General features: G+C 36.9%; 1 protein-coding gene across 1 annotated transcript; it reads left to right on the forward strand.

Annotated features, from left to right (window-relative positions):
• The first annotated feature begins 899 nt into the window (after positions 1–899).
• On the forward strand, positions 900–19,418 carry CYB5A (cytochrome b5 type A). Its single transcript, XM_081324824.1, has 5 exons — positions 900–1,915; positions 11,757–11,885; positions 13,213–13,242; positions 15,695–15,729; positions 17,030–19,418. Exons 1-5 carry the CDS (start codon positions 1,766–1,768, stop codon positions 17,106–17,108), a joined length of 423 nt encoding a protein of 140 aa, XP_081180950.1. The 5' UTR covers positions 900–1,765; the 3' UTR covers positions 17,109–19,418.
• Positions 19,419–19,435: the final 17 nt, after the last annotated feature.

The raw sequence follows: 19,435 nt of genomic DNA on the forward strand, positions 1-19,435 counted from the left end.
TTCAGGTTTTATAAATGGGTTTTGTCATCCCATTTCATTCACCTAGCTCAGGGGTAGGCAACCTCGGCTCTTTTATGACTCATGGACTTCAACTCCCAGAATTCCTGAGTCAGCTGCTGACTCAGGAATTCTGGAAGTTGAAGTCCATGAGTCATAAAAGAGCCGAGGTTGCCTACCCCTGACCTAGCTAGCCATCTAAAAAGTGGGATTGGTACTGGAAACATTCAAAATACCTAGTGAATCCAGATTTTGTATCTTTTTGCCTTCAATTTTTTTCTTGTGTCAGAATATTTTGCCTGTTTTATTATTCCTGAAAACCAAGGCTTTAATCTGAGAATTTGCTGCTTTAAAAAGTTGTATTTGAGAAGATATTAAGGCCCAAGTCATTATTGGTCTTTGTGCTGTGATACACGGCATTTCAAAATTGCTGTTTACATGGCAGTAAAGTATCAGGAAAGTACAGGTGAATGATTGGTTTAAAGAAATTAAAGATTATCCATAGAGATTCTGACCATGGTGAGATATTTGTCATATAAATGTGTTGGAAAGTACCATGTTGTAAGCTGTCCACAGTCACTTGTTAACGAAATGGGAGTCGTATAAATATAATAAGTAAATACAGAGATAACAGTATATTCTTTAGGTGTTTCTACGCTACTACTGGTGTTCAACTTAGACAACAAAGTTTCAATGATGTATGAGAAAGGCTCTACCAGTTTAGAGTAAAACCCCAAATATACACCAACTTTGAACAGGCTAAATTATACCAACTAAAAATAATATAAAAGAATCATACACCTCAGTAAAAATTACTTTATTGGCGATAACCTTTTGTGGACAATGCTACTTCTTGGAATGTCCTTTAATGCACCATAAATACCCATTGAACAGTTTTCCATCTGTATTACATCAGGCTTTCAAAATATTTTGCAACAATAGAAAAAGCCTTGGTGGAGCAGTGGGCTAATGCCTCCTTAAGTAACACCAGCTGCCTGCAATGATTGCAGGTTCGCATCCCACCAGGCTCAAGGTTGACTCAGCCTTCCATCCTTCCGAGGTAGGTAAAATGAGGACCCAGATTGTTGGGGGCAATTAAGCTGACTTTGTAATAATGCCGCTTGGGGTGTGTGTGAAAGCCCTAATAAGCAGGCATATACATAGAATGAAGGCTACTGCTAAGCTTGTAAGCCGCCCTGAGTCTTCGGAGAAGGGCGGGATATAAATGGAATTAAAATAAAATAAAAATAAAAAATAAAATAAATAATGCCATTCGATAACAAACAAACCGACAGTTGAAGCAATTTACCCGAGGGTACAATTTATAATGTGCACCATCGTGTAACCGTTTTCTGTTATATGTCGGTCTACTCTGTCCCTTTTCACGGCTTTATCTCTATGTCACTTTCGTTGATTTTCTCCCCCGCCGCTCCCCTTCGTGCGTAAGAAAGCCGAGGTTCTTGGAATCCCGGAGCGTTGATTCAGAAAAACCAACCCAGCAGCAGTCGGTCAACCAATCAGAAACCGACAAAGGCGATTTCCCCCCCCCCCCCAATCTCCGTTTCTTTCTCCCTTCCTCTCAAGCAGAGGGTGGCGCGTGCAGTTTTAAGGTTGCTCTCGTAAAGACTTTATCTGCGCTTGCGTGAGGTGAGAGGCTCATAGGTCACTCCGCAGTTCAGTTCCGCCGGTTTGCTTGCTTGCTGCTGCTGCTGTGCTTCGCCTGGAAAGTCTGAGTTTGCATTGCAAAAGGGGACCGAACGAAGCGGCGATGACGAAGTCCAGCGGCGACAAGTCTGAGAAAGAGCCGTGGCGGGGTTGCTATTACAAGCTCGAGGAAATCCAGGAGCATAACCATAGCCAGAGTACTTGGATTATTATAAACCGTCGCGTATACGATCTCACGAAGTTTTTAGAAGAAGTGAGTATATAGAGCTGGAAAATTAGGAGAGGGAGGATGATTGGGTCCGCTATTACGTGCTGCTAAAGTTGCAGGGTACAATTTAACATCGGAGCCGTTCAGGTTTGGGAGGTTTGCAGGATCCTGCGTGAAAAGTGTTCGCTAAGAGCTAGCGTGTTTTGCTTTGTGCCAAGGTTCAAATTGACACAACCTTTAACTTCAGTTGGGAAGTTAGGAAACTTACATCAGTCTAGTGGTGGCTGCTTTAAGTACATCCAGGTGCTTGCGTTGCAAAAAAATAATAAAAAATACGGCATTTTATAAACAATGGATTATATTTATTTGAAATTAACACCAAGACGTATTTGTGGAATAAAAGTGATAATTGCAGAAAGAGCCAGTTTGATATAATTTAGAAAAACAAATTTGCTGAGGTTCTAGGATTCGCTATGATGAAATGAAATCCTTTGTTTGCTTCTATTAAGTAATGCACCTTTCACCTACCCGATATTCATAGATAAATGGTTCACTAATGTCTTTCTTGTAATGAAGAAAGATTAAGGACAAGTCATCATTTTCCAGTAACATTTGCATAGACAAGCATATGATCTCTAATGATTAGAGCAGAGAGATATTAGAAGATGGAGCTTGGGAAAATGATAATTGTGATTATGAATCTATAATGCATAACAAGACTCAGACTGGACAAACATACCATTTATCCACATGTTCAAGAGTAGATATAGTCTCATGCTATTTCATTCTGCTGAAATGTATGTGGATATCTGCAGGTATAATCTGTAAATATTTTGTTTTTGTTTATACTACCTAAATTACCAGGTTAAACTATATATTTTGGGTAAGTACAGCAAATAAATATAGATCATGCCTCTTTTTTCCTGGTATGAACAATTGCATTGCTTAGATCTTGTTTGTATATCCTTTGATCTATCAAATTGCAACACAAATAGGAACATTTAAAATAAAGATTAATAATCCAGTGGCGTTATACATGTTGCTTACCTAATACTTAATATATAGAAATCTACACAATTGCTAACATATTTCAATCTAATCTTGGCCAAATAGGTTTCATAGTATAGAAAAGATTATCTTGAAACTTAATCTCATTTGCTTTTATTTTGGACTAGGTATATAACATAGGTCATAGGACATCAAATTTTTAATTCTTGTTGATAAGTTTTCTTAAAGTTTTGGAACTTTTCAGTACTTAAGTGCATTATATCTATGAAATATATTTCTAAAAATGTATTGAATTCTCTGGAAATGTGAAATAATAGTTTTGATGCAAAAGCAGAAACATTTACTTCTAAAATAAATACAAATAATTTTCCAAAAACAAGAATAATATAAGTATGTTTCCAGGTTAGGTTATCCAGTGATGAGAGATACAAAGTAAGCCTGTATTTTCATTCATGTAAATTGAACGATATTCTCAATTCTCTTAGCTTCTGGGCTAGGGAATGATAATATTAGTAGGTATTGTGACATGGTTAGTTTATGCTGCGTACTTAACGGTGCCATTTCTCAGGGACTCTGTTCTGAGTTTGCCGAGTTAAACTGAAATTCTGTTTAGTTTATCTGGGCTGAGGAAAGAAGCATGGTTATGGTAGTTCTTATGGTATTTGGGGGCCAGCCAAATAAAATAGAATGTAGAAATGAATGCTGAGATGGATCAGTTTAATGGCAGTGTTAAGAAAGAATAGAATAATCTTGTTTCAAAGACTGCAGCTTTGACATCACGTATTGTAAATCCACAGGTGCATATATCAGTATGTATGGAATAATAAATAGCCAGCTTATTACAGGTAGTCCTCAACGACCACAATTGAGCCAAAAATGTACCGGTATGTTGCTAAGTTAGTTTTGTTAAGTGAGTTTTGCCCCGTTTTACGATCTTTCCACAGTTAAGTGAATCATTGCAGTTGTTAAGTTAGTAACACGGTTATTAAGTCAGTCTGGCTCCCCCATTGACTTTGCTTGTCAGAAGTCACTGCAACTGTCAAAGATATGAACCAGTTGCCAAGCATCTGAATTTTCATCATGTGTGCATGGGAATGCTGCAACAGTCGTAAGTGTGAAAAATGGTCATAAGTCACATTTTTCAGTGCTGTTGTAACTTTGAAAAGTCACTAAATGAACTGTTGTAAGTTGAAGACTACCTGTATTCCAGAACTATGTTGTGGCTAATACTAATATACTGAACATCTTCCACACGAATCTAGGTACAGTAGAATTTTCAGGGAACAGCATCTTTGGAAACTGTTGGCATTCCTCTTTATGTGTAGATTTTAGATGATATATAACTCAGTCCATTGGATTTCTTTCTTTCTTTCTTTCTTTCTTTCTTTCTTTCTTTCTTTCTTTCTTTCTTTCTTTCTTTCTTTCTTTCTTTCTTTCTTTCTTTCTTTCTTTCTTTCTTTCTTTTTTGTTAGATGGTTGCCAAAGAGAAATATTTACCTTTGAAATCTCTGTTATTCCATATAAGATATGTAGGGAAAAGGTTGGGACAAACTGGGTGAATTTGAGGAAAAAGTATACAGGATACCATCTTGCTGGCTTTTAGATCCTGTCATATAATAAAATAGAACATTTGGCCTTTCAAAAATGTCATGATCATGGACGATAAAAATGTAATTTAATTTTAATGCACAGTAACTGTAAGTAAAATTTATGTTAAATGCATTTAAATATGTTTAATTTGCTTTTTTTGTCATATTAAAATTCACAATGTTATAGTAATTTTGAAGAACTTTCAAGGTTGTATCCTCCTAGAGTACCATTGGCTTATATTGTATAGATATATTAGCAGGTCTCTCAAGAAAACCCTTTTCTGCTTTAAATCCAGGATTACTGTTCTTGATTATGAGTCTTGTTGTCTCCTTCAGATTATATTTCAAAACATATTAACCTGAGAAGCAATATGAAATCCCTTACTGGATGCTCTGATTGGATTGAAGGCACTCTTTAATCAACTATTTATTTGAAAACGTATTGCCATGAATCACTGTAAAGTTAGCAATATATAAATGCTATAAAGAAATCAACAGTTAATGATACATTAGTTCTAATCTACATTACCGGTATTCCTTGATTTTTATTTAATATCTGAGCTCAGCTCAAAGTAACTTTGCAGTTTCTTTAATAACTTAAGCAATTAATTAGGACTATGTACATTTTGCAACTGAGAAAATGGTTTAAATCTAGGATGAGCAGAGCATGTCTCTGCAGTTTATTAAAGCCAGTCAAATTTTTTTCAGCATGAGGGTAAAAGCATTTCTTTTAAATCATTTCTAAAGAATGTACCACATTGCAAACCATGTGATGAGGCTTGAATGCACAAGTGTTGTTTTTTTTGGCCAAAGGTTGCATTTGGTTCTTGAGTTAGTGGCTGCCTTCCAAAGTGAGGGTGGCCTGAGAAAATGTAATCTTTAATTCAGCACAGTTGATTTGTTTATTTCCCATATACTTAAGTGCCCCCCCCCATTCTGTACAGTTGATTTGTTTATTTCCCATATACTTAAGTGTTTTTCCCCATTCTCTCATGTTAAAAACTACAATTTAGTTTCCAAATCTTTTTGAACTGGTTGGAGTTTGCATTTGGGCGGTGGGGGTGGGATGGGGGACAGCTGCCAAAATGCAATCTTTGAATCTGGTGTCAGCTTCCCCCCCCCCCGCCCCTGAACTTGGCTTCCTAATCTTCCAATGCTGGGGGAACTTCCAAGGTCCTTTCCAAAGCTGTGGAGTTCTGGCAGTTCTACATATATTGATAATACCATAGAAAAGGTTGGGTCAGATAGGGCCAGATAGATTCCAGAGTTCTTACTGCTTTTAACAACCATGAAATAGTTTTTTTTCCATTACTACCAATCATTATACAACTCTCTAGTGTAGTATGGGATGAATGGGTAGCTCAAGTGTGTATTAATTTTGAGAATGTAATTTATCTTATGAAGAAAAATACTTTGCTATCTCTAGGTATATGGAGCGAGTGATTGTAGAAAATATTTTGAGTAAAGAAAATAATTGTATTTTTAATCTACGTGAGAATTTATATATATGGCTGTTTTTAATGACTTTTTTCCATGGAACATACAGTTATGTCATAGATCTTACTAGATGTCTACTTTGCCTTACTGGGATCAGTACATTGGGAGTACAATTTGGGAAAGCTGATAAATAATTCATCCTAAAGGAGGACAAAATTCTAGTGTACACTTAATTATTTCCACTTGGGTTTTTAAATTTAGCCCCAGCGATTTCCATCTAAAACCTATTGAATGCCTAAGTTAATCCTACTAACTTTTGATATTTCTGCACATTCAGTATAACAGCACAGTACAGGTTTACCATTTACTTGTAGAGCAAAATATTACATAATTGAATTAATTTTAGATCCATTAACAAGTGGATTTTTTCTAAAAAAAATATCTCTGTATAAGAGGGATTTGCATATGGAGCAAATATGTCCTTAGTTTGTTTTCTCAGGCTTTTAGTAAAATAAAAGCCTGTGTTTATTAATGCAGTAGCTACTACTAAACTATGTTAAACTATTGACTGTTTGACATTCATGACTATTGGTTCTGAAATGTTTAAGTAAACTTACGTAAACTAACTTGTTTTCTGGATTCAGTTGGTTAAGAGTAATCCTTAAAGTACTGGGTTGCTTTTTATCCTTAACTCTGTTGCTTCATTCTCTTGAGTGTTTCATTATCAGAACTGATTCAAGGGCAGAATTTGCCTCTCATATTTGCATGTCAGTCTTGTGTAACTTCTTTGGATGCCCTCCCTTAGCCTTTTTTGAGTGGGATGACCAGACATAATCTTTAATCTGTACATTTGCTTAGTCATTGTGTGTAAGCATTTTATGCTTTCTACACCTGAATATCTTGTTTAGGGGGAAAAAATAACCTTTTGAAAATTCACATATAGTAATTACTGTTAACAACACAAATATTTTTTTTTAGATTTTATAGAATATTTTATTTTATCGAATTGATGAAGCTGCCCATCTCACCAAAAGGGACTCTGGGCAGCATACAACAAAACTAAATCAGTAAGTAAATGCATAAAACTAGCGATTAATTATAAAAAGCATCAAAAAGCTATAAGAACAGAACAAAAACAAGGTATCTTATTATGGATTTGAGGTACTGTTAATTCTTTGACTGGAACAGTTTGAAAGTATCTACGTTGGAAGATTTTCTATACTTGAAAATTGGATTAGAGCAGGGGTCGGCAACCCGAAAAAGGAAAAGAGCCACTGGGAACCGGTTCCATCACACATAAAAAAAAGTGGGAGCCGCGTGCGTGCGTCCATGCACGCGCATGCACAAAAAAAATTTCTTGCGCATGCGCGGACGCGCGCAGTTGCCTTTTTTTATGTGTGATGGAACCGGTTCCCGGTTGCGCGACGGCGACGGCCCGTCTGCAAAGCTGCCGAAAGCGGTAGCTTTGCAGACGGGCCGTGGCAGCTTTCGCAAGAAGCGGGGCCGCTACCCATTCCGAGAGGTGCGCGCGCACCTCCCCAAACCTCCCCAAACGTCGGCAGGTCTCCATACCTCCGCGCGAACGGGCAGCGGCCCCGCTTGTTGCAAAAGCTGCCACGGCCCGTCTGCAAAGCTGCCGAAAGCGGGAGCCGCTACCCATTCCGAGAGGTGCGTGCGCACCTCCCCAAACGTCGGCAGGTCTCTGGACGGCGGTGGCTTGGGAGAGGTGCGTGCGCACTCTCCAAACCTCCGCCATCCCGTTTGCACAGCTGCCATGTTCGTCAATGTTTGACGAACGTGGCAGGTCTCCGGACGGGATGGCGGCGGTTTGGCAAGTGCGCGCGCACTCTCCAAACCGCCGCCATCCCGTTTGCACAGCTGCCGTGAACGCGGCAGGTCTCCGGACGGGACGGCGGCGGCTTGGAGAGGTGCGCGCGCACCTCCGCCCTTTGGAAAGGTGCGCGTGCACCTCTCGGAACGGGCGGTGCCACTCTTCATTTGGAGAGGTGTGCGCGCACCACTGCCCGTTCGAAGAGGTGCGCGCGCACCGGGCGGCTGGGAGCCGCAGGTTGCCGACCCGTGGATTAGAGCAATATTCAGAACTGAATAGTTTTCCAGTAGGCAAAGATTGCACTTAATATTTGGAGAGAGCAATGCAGGTGGGATTTCATGAGAGATGAGAGGTTTTTAACTATGTTATGTGCCTAAAGAAAGGTGTTGTGCTGCAGTGTTTTCCACATTTATGAACCACCCATCTCCCTCAAAGAGTTCTCATTTGTTTCCCACCTTCGATTACCCAATTCTAGATTGACATTGATGAGATCTCACATGGCTTTGCTTGTGATAGCTATCCTCCAGATATGTCATAATATATCCTGCATTTTCCATCATTATGGCCATTGTTCATGCAGCCTCAGATTCATTGGAGCAGAAGGAAGTCTGTAATACAGGTAAACTATATATTCTAGGAGTTGTCCTTTACATGCCTCTTATGATCTGGAAAAAACAGTGTAACCGTAGTGATCACTAGGCAGGGACAGGCCCATAAGAAATCTGGCCCCAGACGATGAAGGGCTTAAATTGCAGCCTGAAGCATACAGATACAGAGCAGAGGTGCCCCCTAAAACTGTCCCCCCATTGCATTTTGCACCAGCTGAAGCTTCCAAATACTCTTCATGGGCAGCCCCATGTAGAGCACATTGTAGTAATCCAGTTGGGAAGCGACTTAAGGCAGGAGTGCTGTGATCAGAGCACAGTGGAAAGCTGTGCAAAGGCTTTAAGCAGGAGTCCACGTAATTCACAGGATCCATCTGGGACAGTGCAACTCCACCTATTACAAGAGAGGGAAGATCCTCAAAAGCAGGGGATCCTGAAACCCAGTCACACTGGATTTGCACAAGGGGATTCTTGCTCCATCCAGGCCCTTTGTGTACCAACAACAGCCTATATTTGTGCCCTTCTTTTGTAAAAGATTAAGATGATTATTATTATTATTATTATTATTATTATTATTATTATTATTATTATTATTATTATTATTATTATTATTATTATAATTTCTATACCGCCCTTCTCCCGAAGGACTCAGGGCGGTGAAAATATGGAACGCTTCACGAATTTGCGTGTCATCCTTGCGCAGGGGTCATGCTAATCTTCTCTATATCGTTCCAATTTTAGTATATGTGCTGCCGAAGCGAGATGCCTGTTACGGGAAAAAATGCCTAGGATGCTTGACTGCAGAAGAACCCTTCTAGCCAGGGTCTGCTTTTGTGCACCAAGCTTCTTTTGCAGAAGGCCCGGGATGGAGCCCAAACAGAGATCCTGTCTGGTGATCAAACAGAAGCTTGGGTGAGGCACAAGAGAAATCCCTGCTGCACTGGCACAAGAAGCCTCTAGCTGGTACAGCAGTGTAAGGGGCAAGGCTGGACAGTGGAGGCAGCTGGTGGCAGGGGTGTGCGCAGCAGCCAAAAAGGCAGAGATGGGAAGGAGATAGGCAGGTGAGTGGAGTTCAAAAGGAAACAGTCTCTTACCTTACTCAGGCTCTGAACTGGGAGGGACCAGGCTGAGAATGACTTGGATCAGGGTGGGTCTAACAACCAGTGGGATTTGATTAATGACAGCAGTGAGGAGTGCTAGGATTTTTGGTCAGTTAGTGATGTGGGTACGTGTCATTGTCCTTTATGACTGTATTGTTTAGTTCTGAAATTCCAATCTGAATTATTGTTAACTGAGGACTACCTGTAGGTGAAAATCCATGCTAGGAAATTGGCTGGTTTTTCCATAAATAAATGGAATTTTGTTCCAAGAGGCTTCTGTAATGCTAGTATAGAAATACAACAAGCAAGCTAGCTGGTGAAATTAGACCATGCTATGGAATGTAGAGATTGTGTGTGTATTGGTTATAATTTTGAGCTTGCTTTCGCTCATTGGCTTAATTTCCTATTCTTCCCACAGTTTAATATACTTTTTTGCCTTGTTCTTTTTGACTTTGCAGCTGGATTACTGTTTGTTAGGAATTGTTGTGCAGAGGTCTCCTTGTGCTACCAAGGAGTTGCACAGACAAGGAAGGGTACTGAGAGCAGTAAGAGCCACACAGTAACCACAAGAGTACACTGAGGTGTGAAAACAGAAAGTATTTTACTTTTTGAGGTGGTGTAAAAACAAAAATGCACGGTCAAAAATTAACAGTCCAGGTCATACACATTAGTAACAGTCCAAGGAGTATTCCAAATACAAAGTCTTCTTACCGGTCCAGAGGTCAATACACAGTTCAGGTTTATCACAGTAGTAAACCAACAGTACAGCAAAACAGTAATAGTAGAGAGAGCAGTGAATTCAGAGAGAAAGAAGCTATGTTCCTAGCTCCTTCTTATGGCCATGAGAACACTTACACACCCATTGGCCAATTAACATCTTAAAGTCACAACATCATAGTTTATATATTTTCAACCCAACTATGTAGGCTATCACCATATGCCTAACACTGTTAGTTGTTGATAGCCCTGCTCTAAGAAACTCTTAACTTACGGTACACACAGCAACAACTCAAATATATTTGTCTTTATATAAAATAGGAACATAATTCCTACCCTGAGGTAATGGCTGCCTGTTTATACTGCAGAGCTGAGCCCAAACAGTTTTTTTTTTTGTTGAGCTGTTTATGAACATGTAATTTTGATTTCCTCCCAGGAATTTTGTTATTAGCAAATGCATTTTTGATGAATGCTGGAAACAGACAGTGGATCATACTGTGTCAATTGCTTAAAAAGTTCTCTGTGAATATTTTAACTACATTTTATTTTATTTTATTTATTATTTTATTTGCACTTTGAAGACTATCTGGAAAATACTGTTGATGCACAATGTAGCATCTGTTTGCTGGTACAGATCAGCTTGTGGATTCTGTGCTCTGGGTCCCACATGTTCGTATGCTTCCAAATACTCAACATAGTTCATTATGTTAGTTTTAACATTTATTCTCTACGTGGCTTTGTACTGAGATACTTGCAGAATGATCTTAAACTACAGTTTGGAGCCGTCTAAGTAATATATGCTAGGAAAATTTGTTAATGAGAAAATGCTAATTTACTTCTCTCTGAAGTAAAAGGGACCAGAAGCACACAGAAACTACTTTTCTGTTGCTTTGCCCCTGCTCTAGAATAACTTCACCCTGAAAATTTTATCAACTTCAACATTGCTAATTTCCTGCAAGTTATTAAAACAGAATTATTCAATAAAGCACTAGGAATATGAAGTATTGTGATTGATTTTATTTGCTTTGTAATTGCTTACATATTAACTGCAATCTGCTTATCTTCATTTTATCTGTGTATTATGGAGGTTTTATTATGTTGCCTTATCTTGTTCTTGTAATTTTTATTTATTGGACTGCGGAGATTTTATTCTATTTTTTATGAATGAATTGTAAACCACCAAGATTCTCCATAATTGCAGTGGACACAAATTGAATAAATAAATCTGGAGACTAAATAATGGCTTGGTTAAACGGACATTTAACTTTTATTATAGGAGTTATAATACTATGGTATTGGAACGATGAAAAAAGATCAAAGTTGATTAGTGAACAGGGAAAAATGAACTTTATTTTCAGATTGTACATTAAAAATATTAGAATGGTAAATTGTGCTCAAAGTAGATGAGTTTGTGTAGTGCAGGGGTGACAAACTGCCGGCCCGTGGGCCAGACGCGTCATCCGGAAGCCAGGTGAAAAGGCTCCGATACGTTGCGTGATGTCATGTGACGTCGTGAGTTTGGCATGTCTGGTGTAGTGCAAGTTACAGCAATGCTAAAGTATATACATTGAAGTCTCCATGCTTTCTTCTATTTAACAGCACCCTGGTGGTGAAGAAGTCCTGAGGGAACAAGCAGGCGGAGATGCAACAGAAAGTTTTGAAGATGTTGGACATTCTACAGATGCCAGGTCATTGTCAGAAACGTTTATTATAGGGGAGCTTCATCCAGTAAGTACAAAAAGCATGGATATTAATGTTCTTATACAGGTAGTCTTCGATTTACAGCAGTTCATTCAAATTTACAGCGGCACTGAAAAAAGCAACATGATCATTTTTCATATTTACGACTGTTGCAGCATCCCCATGATCACGTGATCAAAATTCAGGCACTTTTGCACCTGACTCGTAGGTATGATAGTTGCAGTACCCCGGGGTCAGGTGATCTCCATTTGCAACCTTCTGACAAACAACGTCAATGGGGAGGCCAGATTCACTTAACAAAAACCATGTTACTAACTTAACAATTGCAGGGAATCACTTAACGACTATGGCAAGAAAGAGTGTAAATTCACTTAAGAACTGTATCGCTTAGCGACAGTAATTTTGGGCTCAAATTATTGTCGTAAGTCGAGTACTACCTGTAGTTTTCATATTTTAATAAAAGCTATTAAGTTAGAATTGTTGAAAACATTCCTCTGTAACCTAGATTCATCCAGATATTTTTGTACTACCCAGTCACTGTAGCCTCTTATCAGGAATTATAATTGTTCAAAGTATTTTTCAGGATGCAAAAACTGGCACAATTGTATAATGCATTTTATCTAAATTGCAATAATTGAAGTATTATATTTTACAATATATTTCTATATTGTACTTTTACATTCAAAATAATCTATGAAATATTATAAATTCAAATAACAGAGCAAACAGGAAGGAAAAAAGGGATATTATTAGTGAGCAATGTCTTCCTATTGGTAATGCAATGTTAGGTTTATTAATCCCTTGGTTCAATACTGTGGTCTATTAATTTATTTCAAAACTGCAGTTTCCCTTCCGATGAAAAATGTACATAAAATTATTAATTAGCATATGTAAAACATGTATATTTCGATTTCTCATTCTAAATTCTTTGTAAATGGGCCTTCCTGCCGATTAATGGTTCTCTCTGAAAAGGTACAGCTTTGATATATACACAGCCCTTGCCTGATTCTCTACAAGAATTAATTTTAACAGCCTCAATTAAAATGATATCTCAGCACTTTACCTTCCAATATAATATCTGTTCCTGCTGCTTTTGCCATTACAAAGGCAGTAGAAAATATTGCAAAACCTGTATTTCACTATGATTTTGTACATGTTAATTCTTTTAATACCATCTTGCATATCATTCGGTCATTGCTGTGATTCAAGCTGTGCTATATACTATGTTGAGTGTATGCTGTAAACACTTGTCTAATTTTTTAAAGGAAAGATGATTTATCTCTTGAAAGGTTAACCAAGTGATTCATGAATGGATTAGATATATATTTCTAACAAAATGTTTTGTATCTTTCAGGATGATTGGGAAAAAGTTGAAAAACCAACGGTAAGCATTTCTTTTTCAAATTTCAAATCTTGTTTCATTATAACATTTTTAAATAAACACTAAACATAACCATGGCTATGTTTTCTCACAGGAATCCCAGGTTTTGGGGAGGTTGACAGAACTTTACTGTTTATTTATCTCCATCCCAGTCAAATATTTTCTAATGCAGTGTCTATCTTTTGAGGGGTGGGTTGGGGCTAGAATGCACAAAGGTTTAAGCAGAAATATCCTATACATAAAGGAGGGCTGTTGACTATTCATTATACTGGAGGAATTATTTCCAAGAGTTTACATGAAAATCAATACTTGAACGTATATTCTTTAATAAATTCTACAGGATAGTTACTAGATTGTTAATCAGTGTGAGTGGTTTAACGTTATCTCAGTGAGTCAGCCGTGTATTACTTGATGATGTAGAATTAATTACAATTGGTCTATTAGGTAATAATTCTAGAGAACCTTGAGCAGAGCATCACCAAAGACTATACCACAAATCATTTATTCAGAAGAATTATGGATAGAGCCCTAAACTTTATGAATGTAAAATATTTTTTTATTCCTGGTAACCACCTGGACTGGTCCCTGCAGTTTTCTTGCTGAGGTTTCTCACAAATGGCTTGCCATTGTTCTGCTTAAGGATGAGAGAAGGTAGTTGGCTTTGTGTTTAATTCAGAGTCTCCGGGTTTCTGTACTTCTCTAAAATTTGTAGAGATAATGTCAAAGCTATTTCCCCTTACATTATAAAAAGGTAAAGGTAAAGGTTCCCCCGCACATGCGTGCTAGTCGTTTCCGACTCTAGGGGCCGGTGCTCATCTCCGTTACAAAGCCGAAGAGCCAGCGCTTGTCCGAGGACGTCTCCGTGGTCATGTGGCCGGCATGACTAGACGCCAAAGGCGCACGGAACGCTGTTACCTTCCCACTGTAGTGGTCCCTATTTTTCTACTTGCATTTTTACATGCTTTCGAACTGCTAGGTTGGCAGAAGCTGGGACGAGTAACAGGCGCTCACTCTGTTACGCGGCACTCGGGATTCGACCCGCCAAACTGCCAATCTTCTGATCGACAAGCTCAGTGTCCTAACCCACTGAGCCACCGCGTCCCTATCCTTACATTATACCAGGTGTATTATTAGAATAGGTAGCACGTTTCAGTAAAAATTAGTCAGAGCCAGGTGCTCTTTTGGAGTTAACAATATTGAGCAAAATGTAAAAAAAATATTGTGCATATTAAGGTGTATTTTACTGAATCCTTGTTGTTCGGGTAAGGTAACAATAAAACCTATCTCAGACAAAGTGCTTGGGCACATGTCAGAAAAGTGAGCTCTGCATTGGCAAAAAACTTTTGAGGAAAGATGTTAAATCCAAGTAACCAAAAATAATAGCGATAAAGAGAATAACAGGATTTTATTGGAAGTATTATCAAGTTAGCTTTTTAATAATATACAAAATACAAATTGTATAATCTGAATTAATTATATCAATAGCTGATTATAATATAAATCTAAAGGATAAGGGGAAAACAGCCTGAATATATATCATAGAACAGCTTGCTCAAAATTCTTCTACCCAGTCTCTCTGATCAAAAATACTAATACTAATTCTTCTGTCAGCAAACTGCATATATCTTGCAATCAGATATTGATTGATGTTGTATGATTTTCTTGGCTAATGGATTTGTATGAAGGTACATAATTCCTTATGCCTTAATAAAATTAATAACATACGCATCAGTTGAAAATTGAGATTTCAAACCAAAATATGTTAATATTGAGCAGGCTCAAACTGAATTAATGTACACATTCCTCAATTTTCAGCAGTAAAGTGGTCCATCACCAGTCAATACTGAATAAAGTCCAAAATGTTCATATATACAAAAAATCAATCAATCAATTTTATTACCTACATTTTATGAGCAAAAGTGGGCGGTCATTTTGATTTTTTTGTTCCTTGTGAATGTTTAAACTTTGTAATAAAAGTTGGATAATTGATCTTTATTGGCAAACATTCCTTTGTAGTGCCTCTTTCAGCTTTTTCCATTTTGAAGGACAATGGTATGGACAAATGTTAATCATTTATCTTCTCTGCTTTCATATTGTAACCCAATAGTAACCAAATTGAATGCTTTGAGAATTGCGTGATCAATTTATAGGTGAAAATGTTTCAAATGGAACTCCTAAAAACACAGTGTAATTCATATATTTAATTTGTTTGTGCAGAGTTTGGATCTCATGTCATACACAATAGAATTCAGTGAATCAGAATAAACTAACAAGGGAGCACCAATATTCAATGATACCTCAAAGTAGATAAGACAAGCTACAATAGTAAACCTGGGGTAATTTGAAGAAGCCCAGCAGAAAAACGATCTCAGTCATTGTATGAGCTATTTTTCTATTAAGAGGGAAAAACATAGAAACCATTTAAGGTCTGTAACTAAATGCCTTTGACTTTCAGGGCCCTTATATTACTACTGTTGACTCTAATGCCAGGTACGATTTTTATTCAATTTGCAATTTGATAGTACTGTGTTCTAATAGTTTTATAACCCAGCACGAGTTCTATTAAGAATAGATTGGGATAATAATTGGGTGGGCAGTTACGGTAGCAGTTACGGTAGCAGGAATTTGTTTTTAATAATTCATGTGTAAACATTGATCTTAATTTCTTAATTATGTAAGCAAGTTAGTTCCCATACCACATGGTTCATCTAGTATATCATATCATCTTCAGTTAAGATGTATCATCATACTCGAAAAGCTAGGAAGGATGGCTGGAATCCAGGGATGAATATTGATTATTCCTCCTGAAGTTTTCACGAATCCTTTGGAGTCTCCTATATATCTTGGGTTTGTTTTGAGAGGTATACAGTTGTGTGAGTCCAGAGGAATTTGTTGGGTTTGTTTCTTCCTGAACAGCTCAGATGGTTAAACAGAAGACATCTCTAAGTCGGGCTGCATCTAAGAATACTTTTGTGATTACTTTTAACTAAACCCTCCCCCCCCGAACTTTTATTATTTTGCATTTCATATAGTTTAACTCAGGAAGCCTGCCTTCTCTTGAGACACAAAGGCAGTCTTAATTATATTTACTCAATAATGGTTGTGTAAATACTTTTACTTCTAAGCAGATTGTCTCGCTGCTTGCCTAAGCATGTGGTAACAAGGTAATTTATTACTATGTTGAAAAAATCTGCTAAGTTTGTAAGCCGCCCTGAGTCTTCGGAGAATAAAAATAAAAATAAAATAAAAATAAAATCGCTTTATTGAAAATACAGGGAGACTCCTTGCTTAACTTTTGCAATTGGGCCTATAATTTGGGTTGCAAGTCATTGTAGTCATTGAGCAGGTCACTGTGTGACCTGTCTTGATATTATGACTCTTTTATGAGGGTTGTAAAGCTAGTCAACGTGGTCATTCGGGAAAGGGCGGTATATAAATTTAATAAAATAAAATAAAAATAAATAAATTAACTGAACATGTGGTCATTAAGTTAACCCAGTTAAGCAAATCCGGCATCTCCGATGGGTGTTTTCTTTGCCATGTTCTGCTGGAAAACAGGAAAAAGAAAAGTTGCAGATCATGGTCACATGATCATGGGATTATGTAGTCATAAAGTGAGCCGGTTGCCAAGCACCTGAAATGCGGGAAGTTGTAACTTTGAAGGTCACAAGTAACCTGTTGTAACTTAAAATGGTCATTAAGCAAACAGTTGTTAAATGAGGACAACCTGTAAATGAATTTAATAACTAGTGGGTATAGTATGAAAATAATGTGTTGTTTTTTTTTCCAGTTCATGGACCAACTGGGTGATTCCAGCAATAGCAGCTATCATTGTGGCTCTTATGTATCGCTTCTACATGTCTGAGTAAACCCAGTATTAAAAAAGTAATAATAGGACACTGTTTTGGGGCCAGGAAATGAAATATATACCTAGGGGTGGCGCATCAGGACAGCATCTTAAAACTAAGAAGTGCATTTCTCTTTTTATCAGAAATTCAGAATTAAATTGTTTTAATGGCGTCCTACATAATGTTGCCTTTTTCTATTTTGTTTTCAGATGGCAATTTTTAAAAATTTCTTCATGTCTATTATTTAATCACATACTGCTACAGTGCTGCTCTTAAAATTAAGAACACTCATATAGTCTCCAGTTTCTTACTGTTTAAAATTAGTCTGATTCTTTTTAATGAATTCTTTAGGCTTCTTTTACAAAAAAAAAATAAGTGGATGGAAGTTTGTGTCGGTGCAAATGTTTCCATCTTTGCCATCGCTTAAATTTTGATATATTTTCTTCATTGTATATCTGTATCATTTTTAAAGAGTTTTCAGTATGAAAATGATAAACACTCAAAATAATTTCATTTTTGTTAATAAGGATATGGTTGTGGATCCAAATATTCCATTGTGTAAAATAAAATACTAATTATCCTTAAATGATTTGAGATAGGGAAGATCCATAATAGGCACAAAACTTTCAGTGGCCTTCATTGTTCTATAAGATCTATTGAACTCCCCCCCCCCAAAAAAAGGAAAATAATAATGACAGATACAGGCTAACATAGGGAAGAATAATAGAGAGCAAATCTAGATCTAAATAACTTCATGTTAAAATGCTTATATATTGTGCTTTATGGTTCTTGGCTCTAATATGGATCATTGATTTAGTAAAATGTTGTACAGGTATAAAACAGCAGGATTCTGTCCCTCAAACGTTTGTGCAAGAAATAAAACATTTTCTTGTGTCTGTATACAAAAAAAATGTATCAATATTTCCATCTTATTTGTGTTGCCAGCAAGAAGTTTGGAAAGTCGGTTGTAAGTTGTAATCCCTGGGTATGGATTTCAGTTACCAGCTTAACTATACCATGTTATTAGAGTTCATATATTTTATGTAACCCATGATATATAAGATGTTCCTATAAGATTTGCTTGCCTTGCAGAATTCCGTACCTGAAAGCAAATACGTTATTTCCAGCACTTATGCTCTCTTGATGAAATACATATTGACATTTATCCTAGGCCTATTTCCCATTTGCTGCATGTTGATGGACTTTAGCCCACATCCCTGAATTACTTTTCCCAATGGCTTAATGTATGTGTTAAAGAGCATGGGAGATGATCTTGATTCTATCCCTCTATTAATGCAGCCTAGGATCGCATTGGCTGTTTTGGCAGCTACAACACACTGCTGGCTCATATTTAAGTGGCTGTCCACTAGCAGATATATAAACAGCATTACATTTGAAATAGTAATTTTTTAAAAATACAGAATTATTGAAAGTTAAAAATGAGTAAAAATTAATGCAAACTAAAATTGAGTAAGAAGGAAAAAAGGAATAAAAGAGAAAGCAAAAGTGCAAAAAGAAAAAAAAGTTAGAAGTGGGCTTCTGATCTTTGCAGTAATTATAAGTACAACTGTAAATTTCTTTCTGTAAAGTTGTATCATGACTCTTCTTTGTATAATCTGTCCTATTTCTCAAAACCATAGATCATAAGTTCATTTTTCCTTTAAATGCAAAAAGTCCATAAGGAGTTTCCAGTCAGCAATAAACATCTTTTCTCTAATCAAATAGATCAATTTGGCCATCTCAGCAAGTTCTATCATCTTCACCAACTAGTATCATAGGTTTGCCAGATCTTTCCATCTTCTACGTACAATAATCGTGCTGTAGTTATCAAATATAAAAACAAACTTCCATGAAATTGTGTTTTAAAAAATAAAAATAGCCTTAAGCTATTTTAAAATGTAAAATATTAAAAATGACAGCAGGGAATTGCTTATTTCATTGTTCTGTATAGCTCAATAATTGATATTTTAATTGTCACTAGTAAATGTTCAAATGTATTTGAGTTTATAATTTGAATGAAAGTATCCATGAATATGTTATCTTGGACAACAGAAAGATATTTGGATTTTTTAAATTACCAGAATTGCAATTTGTAGGACTAAAAGTAAAACAACAGTGATGGAAGGGAAATGTTTTTCTGTAAAATTAGATTTAGATAATTGAACACTTTCCTTCTCTTAAAAGACTCAAATACTTGGTTTATTTTAAGATTTGATTATGCTATGAACTGACAACTTTTCAAGTATTGTAATATCATCATGTAATATGATTGCTCTTGCTACTTTCAGGTCACCTTTTCTTTCTGAAAATTAAAGGTGTTATTAATTCCAAGGATATGATTGTTAATG

This window comes from Vipera berus (assembly GCF_964194415.1).
Source record: "Vipera berus genome assembly, chromosome: 3".
NCBI lineage: Eukaryota > Metazoa > Chordata > Lepidosauria > Squamata > Viperidae > Vipera > Vipera berus.

What these genes read in the sequence shown, in the direction of transcription:
- CYB5A (XM_081324824.1), top strand. Translation starts at nt 1,766, where the DNA reads ATGACGAAGTCCAGCGGCGACAAGTCTGAGAAAGAGCCGTGGCGGGGT. An exon ending in AAAAAGTTGAAAAACCAACG is followed by an intron (nt 13,243 to 15,694) that starts GTAAGCATTTCT and finishes TTTGACTTTCAG; the next exon opens with GGCCCTTATATTACTACTGT. An exon ending in ACTGTTGACTCTAATGCCAG is followed by an intron (nt 15,730 to 17,029) that starts GTACGATTTTTA and finishes TTTTTTTTCCAG; the next exon opens with TTCATGGACCAACTGGGTGA.